Source organism: Sus scrofa, chromosome 1 (assembly GCF_054392235.1).
Source record: "Sus scrofa isolate SSC_HxYL_T2T_F1_AM1 chromosome 1, Sscrofa_HxYL_maternal_Yorkshire_Landrace_v2.0, whole genome shotgun sequence".
In the NCBI taxonomy this organism is placed as follows: Eukaryota; Metazoa; Chordata; class Mammalia; order Artiodactyla; family Suidae; genus Sus; species Sus scrofa.
Window position 1 is genome coordinate 146,936,972 of NC_139383.1, and position 17,427 is coordinate 146,954,398.

Here is a 17,427-nt window from a genome sequence, read left to right on the forward strand (position 1 = left end):
TAAATTCATAGGGTTTGATAACCAGAGTTTACATGTAACTACAGAGGCTCCCCCTGGCACCCCCATATAGACATATGTACCTCACTGAATGTTCTTTAAAGATATGGCTTATCTGGACAAACACAGGAATTTGAACAATTGGACTGAATTAGCAAGAACCATTCCTACACTATGCCATGCTATTTAGGTAATTGAGATTTTGCAATTTAGAAAAAGCAATAAAAACCATATAAGATATGGCAATAAACATACACAGTCAATCCAGCTTAATGCTCAGAACTTTTAATGGACCTTAGAATGCAGCTCTTAGGTAGCCTAGTTTAATTTTTTAAAAAGAATTAAACTGCCATTTCCCAGGATCCTACTATGTGCTGGGCACTCTGTCTAGTGCTTTACAAACTCCATATCTGTTCAGCCTTATTTCACAGATGGAAGATGGAGCCTGGCAGCCTCCTCACAGCACCTGGGAACACATGAAGGTAATGTATGGAAGCTTAGACTGTTCTTAAACCTCTCCCAGGTGATACTATTTGTCTACATAGGAATGTGTTAGTTTTTTTAAATCCCATTTTATACAAAATCTCAATCTTAAATGCCATGATGGGGAGTTCCCACTGTAGTTCAGTGGGTTAAGAACCCAACTAGTACCCATGAGGATGCAGGTTCGATCCACGTCCTCACTCAGTGGGCTAAGGATCTAGCATTGCTGTGAGCTGTGGCACAGGTTGCAGATGCAGTTCGGATCCCATGTTGCTGTGGCTGTGACGCAGGCCGGCAGCTGCAGCTCCTCTTCAAGCCCTAGCCCAGGGACTTTCATGTGCCACAGGAGCAGCCCTGAAAAGAAAAAAAATGCCATGCTGGTCCAGTTCAAGGGGTAAAACCACACTTTCCAGGTGCAGGGCCCCCTAAACATGCCTGAAGACCAGTCAAGTAGAAGGCGGCAGGCACGTGATGGTGACAGCTGCCCTCATGGGCTTCACAGCACTGTTGGGGATGGAAACGCTGGGAATCCCAGGAGAGTGGTCCTGGCCAGGCCCATGACCCCCTGGGAAGTGAAGAACAGCAGCTGAGCTGACCCTGAAGGTTCATAATCTTTCCTGTATGGTCACTCTTCCCTACCTACACAAGCCCCAGAAGTCCCCATCACTCCTTGACCTGAGATGACAACTGCCCCACCCCCGAACTCTGAGGAGGGCTCACAGCCCCACTGCCTCCTCCTGCCACAGGGTTCACACGGTTATTACAGAGGCTCTGAGGTCCCTGCTCCTCCAGAGATGGAGACAGGCTATCAGGACTAGACAAGACCCCTTGCTCCCATCACCATGCCCACCCCAGGCAAATGTGAGCCAGTGGCAGAGCCCAGAATGGTCTAGATTTTGGATCTCCACCTGCGGTTCCTTCTTCTGCATAATGTCTTAAGGTCTTAAAGCCATATTCCCAAGTTAGGCACAGTGATAAACAGATGCCTCTTCTGTTTAATAGCCTATGTGTCGTAGACAGAAAGATCCCATCTTCTGCCACTGGCATCCCCGGGACACCTAGACTTCTCTCATTCCCTCCAAGTCAGAGTGGAACACTCCACCCCAAGGATGGTGTCAGAGACCCCGCCTCGTGCAGTCTAAGTCCTGGAGTCACACCACATGCTAGAAGGAGGCGTGTTTCCAAGTCATGGCTCCCAGCTCCACCACAAGCCAAATCTAAGTCCTAAACCACCCTGTGCACTCAAGTTGAGCAATGCAATACCGGACAAGATTAGCCACGGGCCCACACGTCCCACGTCATCCCCACTCTAGCAGAGAATGTCACGCTGGCATACACACAAGAAAAGCAAGATTGAAATATTAATGCAACAAAAGAAACAGACTTTTTAGGGGTAGGAAGAAACCAGAAGAGCCTTACAAGCAAGCTTAACTGATGAGATGGGAAGGGACTCCAGCTATTTGCCAAATACCTAGAATTGCAAATATCACCCTAGGAGAATTATTCTAAAAGCTCTGAAGTCTCTAAGCTGAGATCCCTAATAAAAAAACAAACTTCTGAAGGGAGCCCAGGAGAGTGACACCTTAATTAGGTGACAGTTGGCCAAGAATAAAGCCTTTCAATAACAAGTCTCAGGAACTGAGAGGTGGGGTGGGCTAAGAGGGTCCCAGGGAACCATGGGCACAGGCTGCCTCTCCATTCTGGTAACAGGGTCGCCAGTCAGGGAGAAGAGAATGCTATCTCCACGCGTGACTATAAAAGGCATAGAAATGAGGCCCAGGGGCATGTGACCCCCTTCTAAATAAAGAAACCCCCACACCAGGAGCAGCTGACCAGAGCAGGGGCCTTCCAGGGGAAAAGAGACAAGCTCCGAGCAACACACAAGCCAGAGCCTGCTGGATGGCCTGCCCCTCCTTGCAGGCCACTCAGACCTCTGCCGGCCCCACATGGACAGGCAGGCCCTGACCCTGGCCCACCTTGGCAGTGGGGGGGCCAGCCCATGCAGGACCCGGCAGCAGACAGCATTTCACAGAAAGATCCTTACGGGCGGCTTGAACTTACAAAAGAAGTGTTAAGATGAAATAATGCATATCACATGCATGGGGTCTCAGGGCAGAGAAATTGTGCCCCCCTCCCCCTTACCTCGGTCCAGCAGGTGATTTACAAGCACTTAAACAAGTCCTCCACTCTTACCTGGTGGCCCCAACATAGCAATCTATAAGCAAATGAGGAAGTGGGGCAATTCCACCCCATACAACAATACCACCCTTGTGAGGAGATTCGGATAAACAAAAACATGAGAACCTGTCTGGGGCTTTAAAAAATGTAGAATTCTCTTTTTTATACCACCTGCCTTCATTTTAAGTCTTTGACCCCATCAGTGAGATGGCAGTAAAATGCTTTGCTTTTGTCAATAAAGGAAGCCATTTCCTGCCTTTTAACTCCAATCTGCTGTTTTCCTGGTTTCTCATTTTAAAGGCGGTAGGAACTCAAACAAACTCCAGGACCACTGTTCCAGTCAATGCCCTTTTAATTGAAGTAAGCCTTCACCACCAGCAAAGCCAGCTTCCAACATGGCCCGGCTTGTCGACTTTGTGGATTTCCTGGCAAAGACCGGGCCTGTTCACAGGCAATACAGCGATCTGAGTGGACCACAAGCTGTTCACCCTAAGAAGTTACAAAGTACTTGGAGACTAAGTTCAGCAATATGTTTTTGGATTCTTGGGGGAGGGGGGTAGCGGGGGCTAATTCGATACTTGAAATCAAGCACCAGAAAGCCCCCTGGCAAGGAAACCCCAGGCACACTTAGGCAATGCGCTGGGCAGGGAGAGAACTAACCACAGGTACCTGGAGAAAGTTCACCCCTGTTCCCTCCTCCCTGGATGTGGCTGGCCTCCAGTGAATAAATGAATGGCACCCCAGGGCACACTTCAATTTTGAAGATGGTTCCCCCCATTTCTCCATCATCTTTGGCCTTGAGTCATTCTGCAGGGCAGGAGAAAGAAGAGCTACCATCCATGGTTGACGCTCCCTGCCAGTTAAGAGCTGGTCTGGGGAACCTCTGGGGAGGAAGGGCCGTGAAAATGACACGGGAGACATCCACATTTCATAATCCTCGAGTCTTTTGGCTTGCTAAGGACTATTGCTCCACACTGCTCTCTGGGCAAGGGGGAAATATATCTTCCTGACAATCAATCTTCCACAAAGCAGGTGTGTGCTCACCTCTGGGGTGACAGCCACCCAGGCCAAGAGCTGAAGGACACACCCAGAATTCACCCAGCACCACAGGCAGGCTTCTCCTCCTCGGGATGGGCTCACCAGCTTCCCACCAAGCCCTGCGGTCCTCTGCCAATGGGTGAGGCATCTGCTGGCCAGTGGTGGCCAGCTGCTCAGGGGGAAAGAACACCACCGTGGGGAAGGACACTACAGGCGGAACACCAAGTGCATGGCCCAGTTTTGCAGGGTTTTACAGGCTCTCATGAGGGGACTGGGAGGTGGCTCTCTGTCAGAGTGCTTGTAGGGAAGGTCACCAGGCCAAGGTGGAGAAGCAGGGAGGCTGGGGAGAGGCTGTGTCACTCACTGATTGGGCAGAGGGGGAAGTGGAGGACAGCAGATCAGAGAAACATTTCAGACGGTAAGGGCTTGGTGTCCAGTTGGAGAAGGAAGCATCCAAATGGTACCCAAGTGTCTGACATGGGAACCAGGAGAACAAGAATGCTGCCCATGCAGAGAGGGGATGAAAGAAAAGCCCTGGGCTGGAAGGGAGAAGCCAGGAAGGACCACTGGACACTGAAACGCCCATGGTGGTCCAGACATAAATGCATACAGGGTAGAGAGCTCACAGAGAGTTATTTGCATGGCCCATGCAGACAGGAGGATGCTGAAGCAGTGGGGAGCTATTCTGCGGCAATAGGACAGGAGAAAGAAGGCCCCGGGTGTTACTCTGGAGAATACCAGCTGCTAAAGACAGGACACGGAAAAGGAGCCAGAAAAGAGACAGCTGCATAGGTAAGAGAGACGGAAGTGATATCTGAGGGCATGGATGAAGGAATCAACAGTGCCACATGTGAGGGGCACCAGCTACATTTTCAGGAAAGGAAAAAGCCATACACAGTTTTTCTTAAGGGTCAATCACTTTTTAGGAATGAATAACTCAAGCCTGCATAAAATCACCCCTCAAAATCGTGAAACAACAGAGAAACACAGAAGCATGCAGAGAACCCATAGCGTAGTCATTTCCTTCATGGCGCTGTCTGTGGAACTGCCTGCCACCGCAAAGCCTCCGTCTACACGAGGGAGCTGAAAGGAGAGCATCAAGTAAAAACTGCCTATCAGCGCTACATAATTGGGTGTTTCTCCATTGTGTCAAAAACTTCACACACATCCTTGACTTGACGCACCTCTCCAAATGTTCCCCTTCTATCCGTAGCCAGCCCTGGGAAGAATAATGGAATGGGATTCTTCTATGCTTAACCATTTTTTTTGGGGGGAGGAGGCACTCAGCACCCATGGCACACAGAAGTTCCCAGGCCAGGGCTCAAACCTAAGCCACAGCAATGACAACACCAAGTCCTTAACCTGCTGAGCCACCAGGGAACTCCTATGCTAAATTTTTAAAAATAGCCATCTTAACACTTACGTGGACCCCCAAGGCAGACATTCTGTTTGGACCTAATGCCGTTCACCTGGATCCTCAATTGATCTCTAAGCATTCTGGCTGGAGAGGTGTAGGACCAGCCAGAGAGATGATGTAGGGAAGAACCCAGGGCTTTCAAAGGCATGCTCTAAAACAGCGCTCTCCAAAAGAATTAGAATGCAAGCTACATGTGTAATTTCAAATTTTCTAGGAATCACAATAAAAAGCAAAAAGAAACAGGTGAAACTAGTGGTAGTAATATATTTCATTTAACCTCATATCTAAATTATAATTTTAAAATGTAATAAAAATATTATGGAAATATCTTACTCCCCTCACCCCGCGCACCACGCCCCCGCATCCCCCCCCCCAACTGCCCCATACTACACTTCGAAATCCAGTGTGTATTTTACACTTAAAGGAAATCTCAATTAGAACAGGCCACAGTTCAAGTACTCAGCAAGACATGTGTGGCTAGTGGCTGCCATACAGGACAGCGCAGATCTCAAGGGAATCTATGCACAGGAAAGAGTTCTGATTCAACTAGAAAAATCTCCAAGAAACCTGCCTATGCTTGAGTTTTCAGGTCAAAGTGAAGGGAAGACAAGTTCCCTGAGCACTGTTATTAATTTTAAATAAATACTCCATTGTGAAATCACAGGAAAACATCGGCAGGCCTGAGACAACTGGCCAGGGAAAAGGCCGCAGGGTGTGGCCTTGGGGAAGCGGGTGTTCGGCCAGCAGGCCCGTCAGCATCAGACACAGCAGCATCAAGGCTCAATTTCTATCCCCTGGTCCTGTCTCATGGAGCTTTTCCTCTTTCTCTTTCTAATCTTCCAACAGCCCTATGAGGACAGCCCAGGGTCTGTCCCATTTTGCAGATGAAGAAACTGAGGGCAAAGCCAAGTTTAAATTACATGCTCATTTCCAGTCATGGCCACCAGATTTGGGCCCAGAACTCACGCCTCACCCCTGCTCCCGGCTCCTTCAACAAACAGCTGGCCAGAAACAGCCCTGAGTCCACAGTGAGACCTAAATAAATACTGGATGAATCACTGAACAAGTGCCCACCTAATGACTTTTTAAAGAACGCCTCCCTTTTGTACAGAGCTTATGAGTTTTCAAAACAGTTTTGCACAAACATTTGATCCACACTAAGAAGTAAGATGGGGCTGCCCAGTGGAACATTCTAAACATGCCCAACTATAGCCCAGAAGGGCAGGCTGGTCCAAGATCATCCAGGCTCTTTCCACAACACGACACCTCCCTTGATGATGCCTTTTTCTTTCAAAATGAAATTTTTAAATGTCAAGACTACTTGAAAATATTTTTTGTTGTTTTCCAAAACCGGCGGGTAACCTAATGATAGGGTACCATTTTAATCAATCACAAATGCGACTTTTAACACAATACTTTCCCCAACCTTAGCCAACAGGGATTCTCCAAGTGGCCTGATGGTGTTCTCAGCTCCTCAAAGTTCAGATCGTAGCTCCCTGACTAAACCAGCGTTCACGTCCCCGCTGACCAAATGATAGGAAGCCTGAAAGCATGCGCTGGGTCCAAGCAACCATCCTTTCTCTGCTGCCGCCCTGGCTGGCGGGGAACTGAAACAAGGCTACCTGTGGGGTCTGGCCTTTGGTTTGTTTATTTTACACACTTCACAGTTTAAGCAAGCCTACCAATTTGGGATTTCTTGGCTCACCGTGACTAGCTAGAGTACACAGGCTCCTCGGGTCTCTCACTGGGCCAACCATTAAATAGCTATTTATAGCTACTACACTGCCTTCCAACCAGTGAGGGGAACCTTCCTGGCCCATAGACCTAAACATCCCTGAAAGCAGTAAGATAAAGGCCCAGAGTCACACTTCATTACCAAACAACCTGGTGCTCACAGTATTGATCACAATCAGTTATACTCAAAGGAAACTAAGCACACGGCAGATATATAAATGAGAAGTTTCCAAACACCACCACCGGACCCCAAGAGCAGTACACACACTTCAGAGTTCTTTCACTAAGTAATTTTGTAAGATCTGCACAACTCTTCAAGAAAGAGGTGGAAAAGAAAGGAAACGGAAGCCAGGGGTACACAAATGTGCCCGGCTGCACAGCCACCTGCAAGGACAGCCTGAGCCTGGGCCTCCTGGAAACTGTTCTGGGGCTCCCTCACCCCCGCCATCGTGGCTCTGCTCCATCATAAACCAGGACGCCTAAGCATGGTAATGTCACCATTCAAGATCAAAGACCACTTTCACAGGATGTGAATCAGCCCTTTACACTTCCTTTATTCCACCATATTCCAGGTGCACTCATGCTAAGGAAGGGCTGCATTACCAAAAATATTTTTTCACACAAAGGATAGAAGAGTGCAGCTCCTGACCCCGCCAGGGCCTAGCCTCTCGAGCACCGCGGATCACCCTTCTCATCAGAAATGCAAAGTGGAAGGTCCGAGAGCTTCTAGCCTGGAAGTGTGGTGGATGATTCTTGGCCAGGCCACAGTCTGGCATCCACAAATGCCCCCAAGACCCTACATCCAAATGCAATACAACCACACCTGCCCAGCAGAACTTTGCGTTCAGAAGAGGAAGGAGGGTGAGGGAGAGGGGGCAGGAGAGAAGCGGGAGGGATGCTGCGGTTACATCATCTTACTTTTCTGGCAGCGGTTCGTGGTCCAGCAGCGATAGTTGTACTCGTTGTTGATGGTCGTCTTCTCACACAGCGGCTTCTCCTCCAGCGTCCCTGGGCACAAGTCCCCGCATTCCTTAGGGGGCTTGTTGCCCACGATGTAGTTATTGGACACGGCATCCAGGATCAGGGACCAGTCCACCGTAGAGAGGTAGCAGAGGTCGGCATTCTTCTCGATCCTGATGGCCCCCCGGGTAATATTCCTCAGGTTGTAGAGCCCGATGTCCTTGAGGTTGGTCATCTCGAAGATGACCAGGGCGTAGTTGTAGAAGAGCTTCCAGCCGCGGATGACCGTGAGATTGGGGAAGAGGTCGCCAAGGCTCTCAAGGCCAGCCACACGGAACAGCAGCAGGTACTCGGTGATGACCGTGAGCTTGGGAAAGCGGTAGCTGCGGTAGTCCTCAGCCTTGGAGATGAGCAGGATGTGGAGGTAGCCCTCGATCACCGTGCAGTTCTCCAGGCGCTTCAGCTGCTGGTAGTCGTTGCGGATGTCAATGCCCGGCCCGCAGACTGCAGAGAGACAAGAGAGGAGGCGGGGTGGATCTCAGTTAAGAGGAACCCACTATTTAAAAACTACTTCCCAACCCACAATCTGGCCAGTTTTCAGGAAATCTATATTATTATTAAAGAAATAAGACCCATTTATTCACTGTGGAACACCGTGGCTGTGGCTGCAGGTGGACTATCTGGGGAGCTAACCAGTCAGCTGTCATTTAGGAAGTGTCTCCTCTGGACCAGGTGCCAGGCAACACACTCACTGCTGTGGGAGATGCCATTCCTGTCCCACTAGCATGCAAACCATGGCTTAGAGCACAGGGTCGCGCAGGAGCAAAGGGGAATGTCAAGGTCGCAACCCAGACCAGGCTGCGCACTCCACATCGCTGTTGCAGGGCGTCAGTGCCCTGTGCCTGAACAAACATCTCAGCAGCCAAGTGACAACAACCCACTACTGCAGCCAACCTCAAGGACACCAAGCAGTTAAGTACACACTGGAGAAGGGTCACGGTGACCTGGGAGGTCAAGACCCCCAAGAAACATGCTCCCATGCTTCTTACTACCATTTGATGTGGGCAAGTAGCCTTGGGCTCTCTCCAGTACTGCATGAATGTAGACAGAAAGGCTAACTTAGCAGAAAGATAAGAACATGCAACTTACATGAATAAAAGAGGTATATATTTCAACTTTAATAGAGTGGGTTTTTTTTTTTTGGTGTGGGTTTTTTTTTTTGGTTTTTTTTTTTTTTTTTTTTTTTTTGCTTATTTAGGGCTGCGCCCACAACATATGGAAGTTCCCAGGCTAAGGGTCAAATCAGAGCTACAGTTGTTGGTCTATGGCAGAGCCACAGCAACGTGGGATCCGAGCCCTACCTGTGACCTACACCACAGCTTCAGGCAATGCCAGATATCCTTAACCCAGTGAGCAAGGCCAGGGATAGAACCCGCATCCTCATGGATACTAGTCGGGTTCGTTTCCACTCTGCCACAATGCGAACTCCCATAAAGTGTTTTATTAATCAAGAAAGTACGCTTCCTGCAGAAAGGTTAGATAATAGATAGCAAAGTCATCAATAATACCAATATCTAAAGATATCACTACCTATGCCAATTATCTTTTCTCTGTAATATAAAGGAAATTGGACAATAATATGTTTTTAAACATACTTCCTTCATTTCATATAAACATTTAACCAAGTCGATAAATGTCCTTCTACAGCACCATTTTAAGAAGGGGACAGTAATTCCAGGATATGAATATGAACCATGAGTTCGTTTTTTTTTTTTTTTTAACTATCCTCTATTTAGGTTATCCCCATTTTTTTTCACATCATAAACAATACTCTGATGGACATTCTCTGCAGATAGCCAAGCTATCTTCTTTGGATAAAGCCCTAGAAGTAGAATTACTGGACCAAGGCACTTTCAGATTTTAAAGGCTTTTGATAAAATAGCTGTAATACTGGAAATTTTTATTCTTCAAATTCCAGCTATGCATGCAAAGAAAATCCCTTGGTTAACATCCTTTCTTAGGATTTAGCAATTCCAAAACTTTCCATTATTGCTTCCCAGGCTATGTGATGTTTTCTGACTGGTGTAATTTGCTAATTTGTGAAGCACCCAACATGGATGGCACTGCAGGAGATGTAAAGCAGCAGTGTCCTCCCCTCAGAGGCGACTCGCTGTGGAGGTAGGAACTAAGACCCATGACAAACAACTGTCAGGTGAGGCAGGAAGTGGTCAGAGCGCACACTGCAGGGCCACTTTAGATGTGAGTGGATCTGAGCAGGCCAGATGGAGTAGCCTTGGAGCTTCCTGCAGAGAGACGGTCCTTTCCATCACATGCGCATGCACTGGCTGCTGAAGGATGGGTGGGATTTATAACTGGGTATAACGTTCCAGAGAGAAAAAGCAGAACAAGATACATTCAAGGGGCAGCCGGTTTGATGACCAGGAGTACAGAGGAGAGCCAAGGAAGGGAGTCCACCAGAGCTCAAGTCATAAAGGATCACAGGTGGGCACGGGAATGTTCATCTCAGAAGCAAAGCTTCTCTCAAGGCTCTAGGGTGAGAGAAAGCCCAAGTAAGGTGGGTTTGGGGAGGATTAATCTGGTGATCAAGTGCAAGACAGAACCAAAGGGGAGGAAATGAGGGGAAAGGGAGGAGAGTCCAGGAGGGTTACAGTCTCTGGTAGAAACTGGACAGAGGCGTGGGGGCAGGGAGGAGGAGGAAGGGGAAACCCAGGGCTGGGGAGCAGGCAAAGCTTGAGAACCCAGAACTGGAAACTTCATTGTGCCCAATCTCCTCCTTTTACTGTTGAGAAAAAAAAGTGTCCAAGACAGAGAAGAGCATGGGGGAAACCAGCACTCTGAGAACTCCCACATGCCAGAGAGAGGCTGTGCTGAGAGCTTTGGATGCTTCCCTGGATGGGACACTCTCGTAAATACCTCCTGCCATGTAATGCCACTGCCACCTGGGAAGGGGAGGAAGTTGATTTGAGGAGTCAGGTCTTTCATAAAAGGACACATCTGAAAGACACCAACCATTTTTGGAGAGTTCCAGCTCTCCACATCTTCACCAACTGGTGGCCTCCAACCCATGCCAATTGAGCTCCTGCCCCAGTCATGATACCAAATAGGTCAGCAAAGCCCCCAGTGACATTACCAAAGGCAATGAAAGCTCCAGACCCTTTCAGAGGCTTCTGGCCTTGCCTCCTTCTCTAGGCCCCTCTGACCCCCATGCCCACCACCACCCTTCCTCTCAACTTGACCTTTACATGCTGGCCTCTGTCCTCACCCACAGGTAAGAGGCTTCCTATGCCTCTCAGACACTGGATGGTTCTCAAAGCTGGGTCCAGACTGCCGTGAGCTCTGCAGTTGTATATCCACCTGCCTACTCCAGAGCTCCACTTAGGAGTCTAATTAACTTGCTGACCCCTGCATCCCCCACCTCCCAAGCTTCCATATTTGTCAATGACACTTCCAGTCCCTGAACTGCTCACATTAAAAATCAAAGAGTCCTTCTTGATTCTTCTCTCCCTGCTCACACCACACAGCAACGTGTCCTCTTGGGCCTCATGCTAACTGAAATGTCAGACAAAGACACTTATATGTGGAATCTCAAAAAGCCAAACTCATGGACATAGAGTAGAATGGCAGTTGCCAGGGCAGGACGAGATGTTGGTCCAAGGGTACAAATGCTCAAATTCTGGAGCTAAGTCACAGCTTAGTGACTGTTGTGAACAAAACTGTATTACAGACTTGAAAGTTGTTAAGAGAATAGATCTTAAATATTATCACCAGACACATGCAGAAATCACATTTTTTGTGAGGGGTTGGAGGTACTAACTGACCTTACCATGGTGATCATTTTGCAATGTATACAGGTATATAATCCTCACTTTGTACACCTTAAATATATGTTTATGTCATATATTACTGTCAATGATATTGCAATAAAGCTGGAAAAAAAAAAACATCCTCTGAGCTCCAGCTCCTAAACCTGTGAGGATCTCGAATGCCCTTCCCGCCACGACGCCCCCCTTTCCTCAGCCCACAGTTCCTCTACCATCCCACCCGCACCCTCTTAGGATGTGTCTACCCTGCGCAGGACTAGCTCTGGCCTCTTTCTCATGCTGACCACTCCCACCACAACGTCAGCTCCAGGAGGGCTGGTAGTTATTTTCTATTTAGCCCATGATTCTATCTCCGGTGCATGAAGCAGCACTCGCACTTGGTACACACGCCACTGACACATATGTACCAAGGGTGCCTTCTTCCACGTCTGTCTTCATGCACCACTCTCACTCTGACCTGAGCCACCATCACCTCCAGCCTGGATGACAGGAAACCCCTCCCCAGGACCCAGCCTCCACTTTCCTGGCCATCCCACCCGCCTCTGCCTCTTCTCTAGTATGTTCCTGCTCAGCATACTGTGGCCTCCACACTCCTTCCCTCATACCCTGCTGTCGGGTACCACCCCCCTCCCCCACCCCCTCACACAGCTGCCTCATTCCCATCACAGGGCTACCATTCAAATGTCACCTCCTTGGAGCTTTGCCCAAACACCCTAGCTTCACCAGCCCCCCATTCTGTCCCCCCCCACCTTGTTTCTCTATTTCATCCATTTCAAAGCACTTTTCATGTCTGAAAAGTGTTGGTACCTGAAAGGATGTGTTTAACTGAGTGACTGCTGTCTGTTTCTCCCACTGAAAGCAGAGACTCTGCACTGTTTGTTTTTTCCTTGTCTCCCAGGCCTAACATCGGGCACACAGCAGCTCCAGTAAAGATATGCTGCCTGGCTGAGGGCAGAAGTGAGCCTTGTATCCTGGTTCCCACTTTTTCTTTTTTTTTTTTTTTTTCTGGCATGCAAAAGTTCCCAGGCCAGGAATCAAACCTGCACCATCGCAGCAACCCAAGCTGCAGCAGTGACTACGCCAGATCCCTAACCTGCTGAGTCACTAGGGAACACTCCGGTTCCCACTCTTGAGTTAAGTCAGCCTGAGGTAAAATGGAGCAGACAAGGTCTCTGTCGAGTATTTGCCCACAGAGTACTCCCAGTTTCAGGCCAGTGACTCAAAATGAAAGTCTTTTTCTTTTCTTTTACACTATTTATTTCTTCCTATGCCCAGCCTAAAAGTTCATATTTCTTCTATGCCATTATAAATTAAGTATACTAGTTTGCTTCTAAATGATAAACAGAAATTTTTATAGAGGAGCATTTGCACGCAATCTATGCTGGTATTCAACATGGGTCAGATCATATTATGAAGTGTTAGCACCAATTTTTGTGCTATCATTTCCAATAGACCAGAAAATTCAGTACCCAGGGAAAGAGCAGGAGGGCTCATAACTGAAGTTCGCTGAAGTTTTATATGGCCACCAAAATGGACACTAGGGAAGAATCACATTCCCTCTGCCTCCTGGTTCCCCACCACGGTCAGTGTAGACCATTCTGTGCACAGAAGTCATACTACAGGGCGAGAACTAACAACTTCTTCCAATGAAAGAGCTGCCTCCACCCTGGACACTTTTTCCCCATTTATAGAAGAAAGGAAAAAAGTAGGAAGAAACTTCCCATTTATTTCTGAAAAGAAGACAAGCCCAAGCTACAATGTGCAAGGCAGGACCCAGCCACCAGTGGTTCTGGATTCTGTGAGTGACACTGCCGGTGTCTGGGGTGTTTTGTGATAGGAACAGAAGAAGGGAAAACCCAGCTGGACCGTGAGGGATAGCACACTGCTCAGACTTTATTGTGGTGAGACCTTATTTCCGCCAACAGGAAAAAGAAAACAACATGCCTCGCTTATGCCACGAAATAATACAGGCATTGAGGGAGTGAGTGTTCCAAGCAGTGTAGGAAGGAGAGGCACGCCCTTGCTATACTCATTGATGATTAAAAGGGGAGCATAAAACACTGCCTTCTCCTTTGCAAAACCACAGACAGCTGAAGAACTTGCAACCCTTAAGAAAGGCATGGGAATGTGAGCTCTCAGCCTGGCCTGGAAAGAATCATCGAAGCTCCTGGAATCACAGGCAAGCAGGAAGCAGAGAGGAAGTGCACAGCTGGAAGGTGGGGACGGGGGCCTGTGCAGCAGCCCCAAAGCCAGTGAAAAGTGACAGCACAACTGAAGCAGATGGAGGACGGCCAATGCGGGGAAGAGGGGCATGGGCATGGGGGAGGGCAAGGACTGGGGAGGCCGGAGGTGGCCTGGGTACCTAGGTCCGGCCACCACAGAGGGAGGGAAATAGGCTGGCAAGCCCCACGCCAGTGAAGGCGGGGTAGAATTCACTTCCTCTAGAATACCATTTTAAATAAAGTCTTTCCATTGAAAGAAATATTACCCCCTCCCCCAAGTTCCTAGGTAGTTTTAAAACATCAAAAGGTAGAGTTTCCTGCGGACTTGAGTGAATGCCATAAAGGAACTATATATATCTGGAAAATAAATCCCTAAGAATTGCTCACATAAGAAGGGCTAATGAAAAGCATGGAGTTCCCATCATGGCTCAGTGGTAATGAACCCAGCTAGGACCTGTGAGGATGTGGGTTCAATCCCTGGCCTTACTCAGTGGGTTAAGGATCTGGTGTTGCTCTGAGCTGTGGTGTAGGTCACAGGCTCGGCCTGGATCCCACATTGCTGTGGCTGTGGCATACGCCGGCAGCTACAGTTCCGATTCGACCCCTAGCCTGGGGACTTCCATATGCCATGAGTGTGGCCCTAAAAAGACCAAAAAAAAAGAAAGAAAAGCCAAGCCTTTGGTTGAGAAAACCCCGAAATGCCATGTATCTAAGTATTTGGGATAGCTACACGAAAAACTCAATTATAAATCTATTTTATGCTCTACATTAAACACAATCCTGAGTCCTAGAAAAAGAAAAAATGGGGTGACTCAGGTCTGAGCCCCAGAGTGCTATGGCCTGGCTCTTGCCCTCAACAGGTCACAGCCCTCCTGCCTCTAAGCCTCATTTTCCACACCTGCAAAATGGGTTATTCATACCTACCCAACAAAAGCTGTCACAGGAGCTGATAAGGACTTGTATATTCCTATTGACAGTAATAAGCTTGAGGCACTGTGACTGCGTAAATTAAATGTTAATAAAAACATTCATCTACTGTGTTGTCCCAATCTAAATACTACTCATACACAAGAAAGGGGGGAAAGGAGCAAAAGTGTCGGTTAGCCTTCTGACACCATTTCCATGAAAGAATAGCACAGGCATTTATCTATTTAAAATGTTTCCACTTTGATCAACCCTTCTAATATGGGAAAGTCTTGGCTGTGGCTGGAAGCAGAAGACATTGGGAAGCATAATTAGCATCGCTTTCCTATAGGTCTACAGGCAGATAATGAAAGAAAACCACATTCAGGAGCCAATTGTCAGCTCTGCTTCTGCTGGTAAAATCCAACATCACAAAACATCTTGATCCTGGCTGGTGGCCCATGATGGGAGTTCTTTACTTCCCTTAAAATTAATTCTTTGGAACCAATAACTCAGTATTACAAAAACCCTCTTTAGACCCATGCTGTGAAAGCCACACAGATTCAAGAGGTCAAAAGAGGATTCATGTGTAACTGAATTTTGTACCAGGAAACAGAGCGACCATCTCTTGAGTCAGTGGCAAGTTAAATGAGATAAAAGTTGTAATAGTCAATGAATAGGACTTGGGGGCCCAGGACTCCCCACCTCTTGGGAGCTCAGGAAACCATCTCAGAGGTTGGGATCCCTGAGGACAATCTGAAAGATGACCAGAGTCTTGCCACCAAAGACAGGGAAGGGGGCATCTACCACACCACCCATCTGGAGGTGGCTGGTGGCAGCTCAGGGGATCCCCAGGGTTACAGCCTGTGTGACAGGGCAAAGAACAAAGGTACCAGCAGGGCAGCCGCTAGAAAACAGAATGAGCCAAGTGCTTAGGAGGTCAACTTCATTTTGCAGTTTGGAAGATGGTCTTCAAAATTCTAAGCATGCATCAGAACAACATGGAGGGCTGGGTAAATAAAGCACTCAGGAGCCCATGAACTTGCACTTCTAGTAAGTGCCTAGATGATGCTGATCCTGCTGGCCTGGGTACCACCCTGTGAGAACCAGTGCCCTAGGAAATAATCCTCTAAACACCCCCCACCTGTCACTACCCCTCCTTGTACTCCACACCTGCTACATGGCCCAGGAAAAGCCTGTGCACCCAGAGTTCTTAATTTGCTCTTCAGTCTACTGGAAAATCTCCAGTCATCCCATAGACACGACGCATGAAGCACAGCAAAGCAGAAGGAAGATGGGGTGGAGATGTGGCCCCCCCAACGCCCCAATCCGCCCATGACTGTTGAGTCTATAGCCCCTTTCCCGAGTCAAGGGGCACCCTCTCCATGTGTTCAGGGAAGGCAGGGCCTGGGTTTCTTTCTACCCACTTCTCAGTATTCTACAATTAACCAAAAAGTCAGAGATGGGGGGGGGGAAACAATGTTGTAATAACAAATACTGCTAATACTCCAGAGGTTGTTATAGTGGAATTTTCCATGTAAATGTAAACAGACACAATTCACGTTAAGCCTTTTATCTTCATATATCAAGGAGAACTGTGTTTACATCGTGTATGTACATTTATATTTTACACAGAAGGCAGTCCAGGCCACCTGACACATTCAATAACTAAAGGCCATCTCAAGAATGCAAGGAATTGCATTACACAGGTGACTTTGGGGACAGTGGTAAAAAATTAAGTGTAATTTTCAGTGTGCAGTGAACAAGATCACTGCCCCACATAAGAGCCATGTCTACCGTAACATAAACATCACCTAAGAACCCATGCACACGTACAAGGTACAACGCAGTCCCCAAAGGCTCTGAACAGGAAAACAGAATACTACGATGTGGCAAAGAACTCACAAAGTCGGGTGAGATGTTTACATCCTGCCTGGCCAATGAAGGAATGGAAACTTTACCGGGAATTAATTCAAGGACTGGAGGGAACACAAGGCTCAGTGTCCCTGCCACATAGAGCATCTGGAGCCAGATTGGTAAAGAATGAAGCTGTATTTGCTTCAACGGAGGTGCACCAACTGTTTTCCTGGGTCTTCATAAAAACAACTTTGCCTGCTCTGATGGTTACTCCAAATTCCTTTCTGATCTCAAAATATCGAGAGCCTAATATCCTCTCTAAGTCTCTATATTTCAAAAGCACCATTATGAGAACCTCCAATCCTTCCGAATTATCCCCAGTTCCAATGGCTGGTTGCCTTTCTGATGAAGCAGCACATCTGGGGACTAGACTCCTTTGGTTACACCCATCCACTCAGGCCCCAAAGACCCTGTGGGAGCCCATGGCCAGGGCTTCCTGTGGAGGCAGCCTCCTCATCACCCAGCACACACAGGCAGGTGAGACAGCGCCCTGAGCTGTGTGGCCAAGGGGTGGTGCTGTGGGGCCCCCAGAACTGCAGTAAGTGATGGGTAGGGCCAAAGGAGGCAAGCAGACACACTGCAACCTGACCTGGAAAACCAGGCTCCGTCTGCCTCCTCTTTCCTTTCTCTATGCTTTCGGATGTTCTACTCAGAACCAGGCAAGCCTTCTAAATAAAAGTTGGCCCTGTGGCCCCCATTCTCCCACACTGGCTTTTGTAGAACATGTTATATCATT

At 48.1% G+C, this 17,427-nt stretch overlaps 1 protein-coding gene across 9 annotated transcripts in view; it reads right to left on the minus strand.

Moving 5' to 3' along the window:
- The window catches only part of IGF1R (insulin like growth factor 1 receptor), a 308,192-nt gene that overhangs the window by 247,017 nt on the left and 43,748 nt on the right, over positions 1-17,427 (minus strand). For all 9 annotated transcript variants that reach the window (XR_014836625.1, XR_014836629.1, XR_014836627.1 and 6 more), the window contains 1 exon segment: positions 7,766-8,311. Coding sequence is in view for 6 of the 9 variants with exons in the window: in XM_085010144.1 (XP_084866270.1) it covers positions 7,766-8,311 (546 nt within the window). In the remaining 3 variants the exon portion in view is untranslated.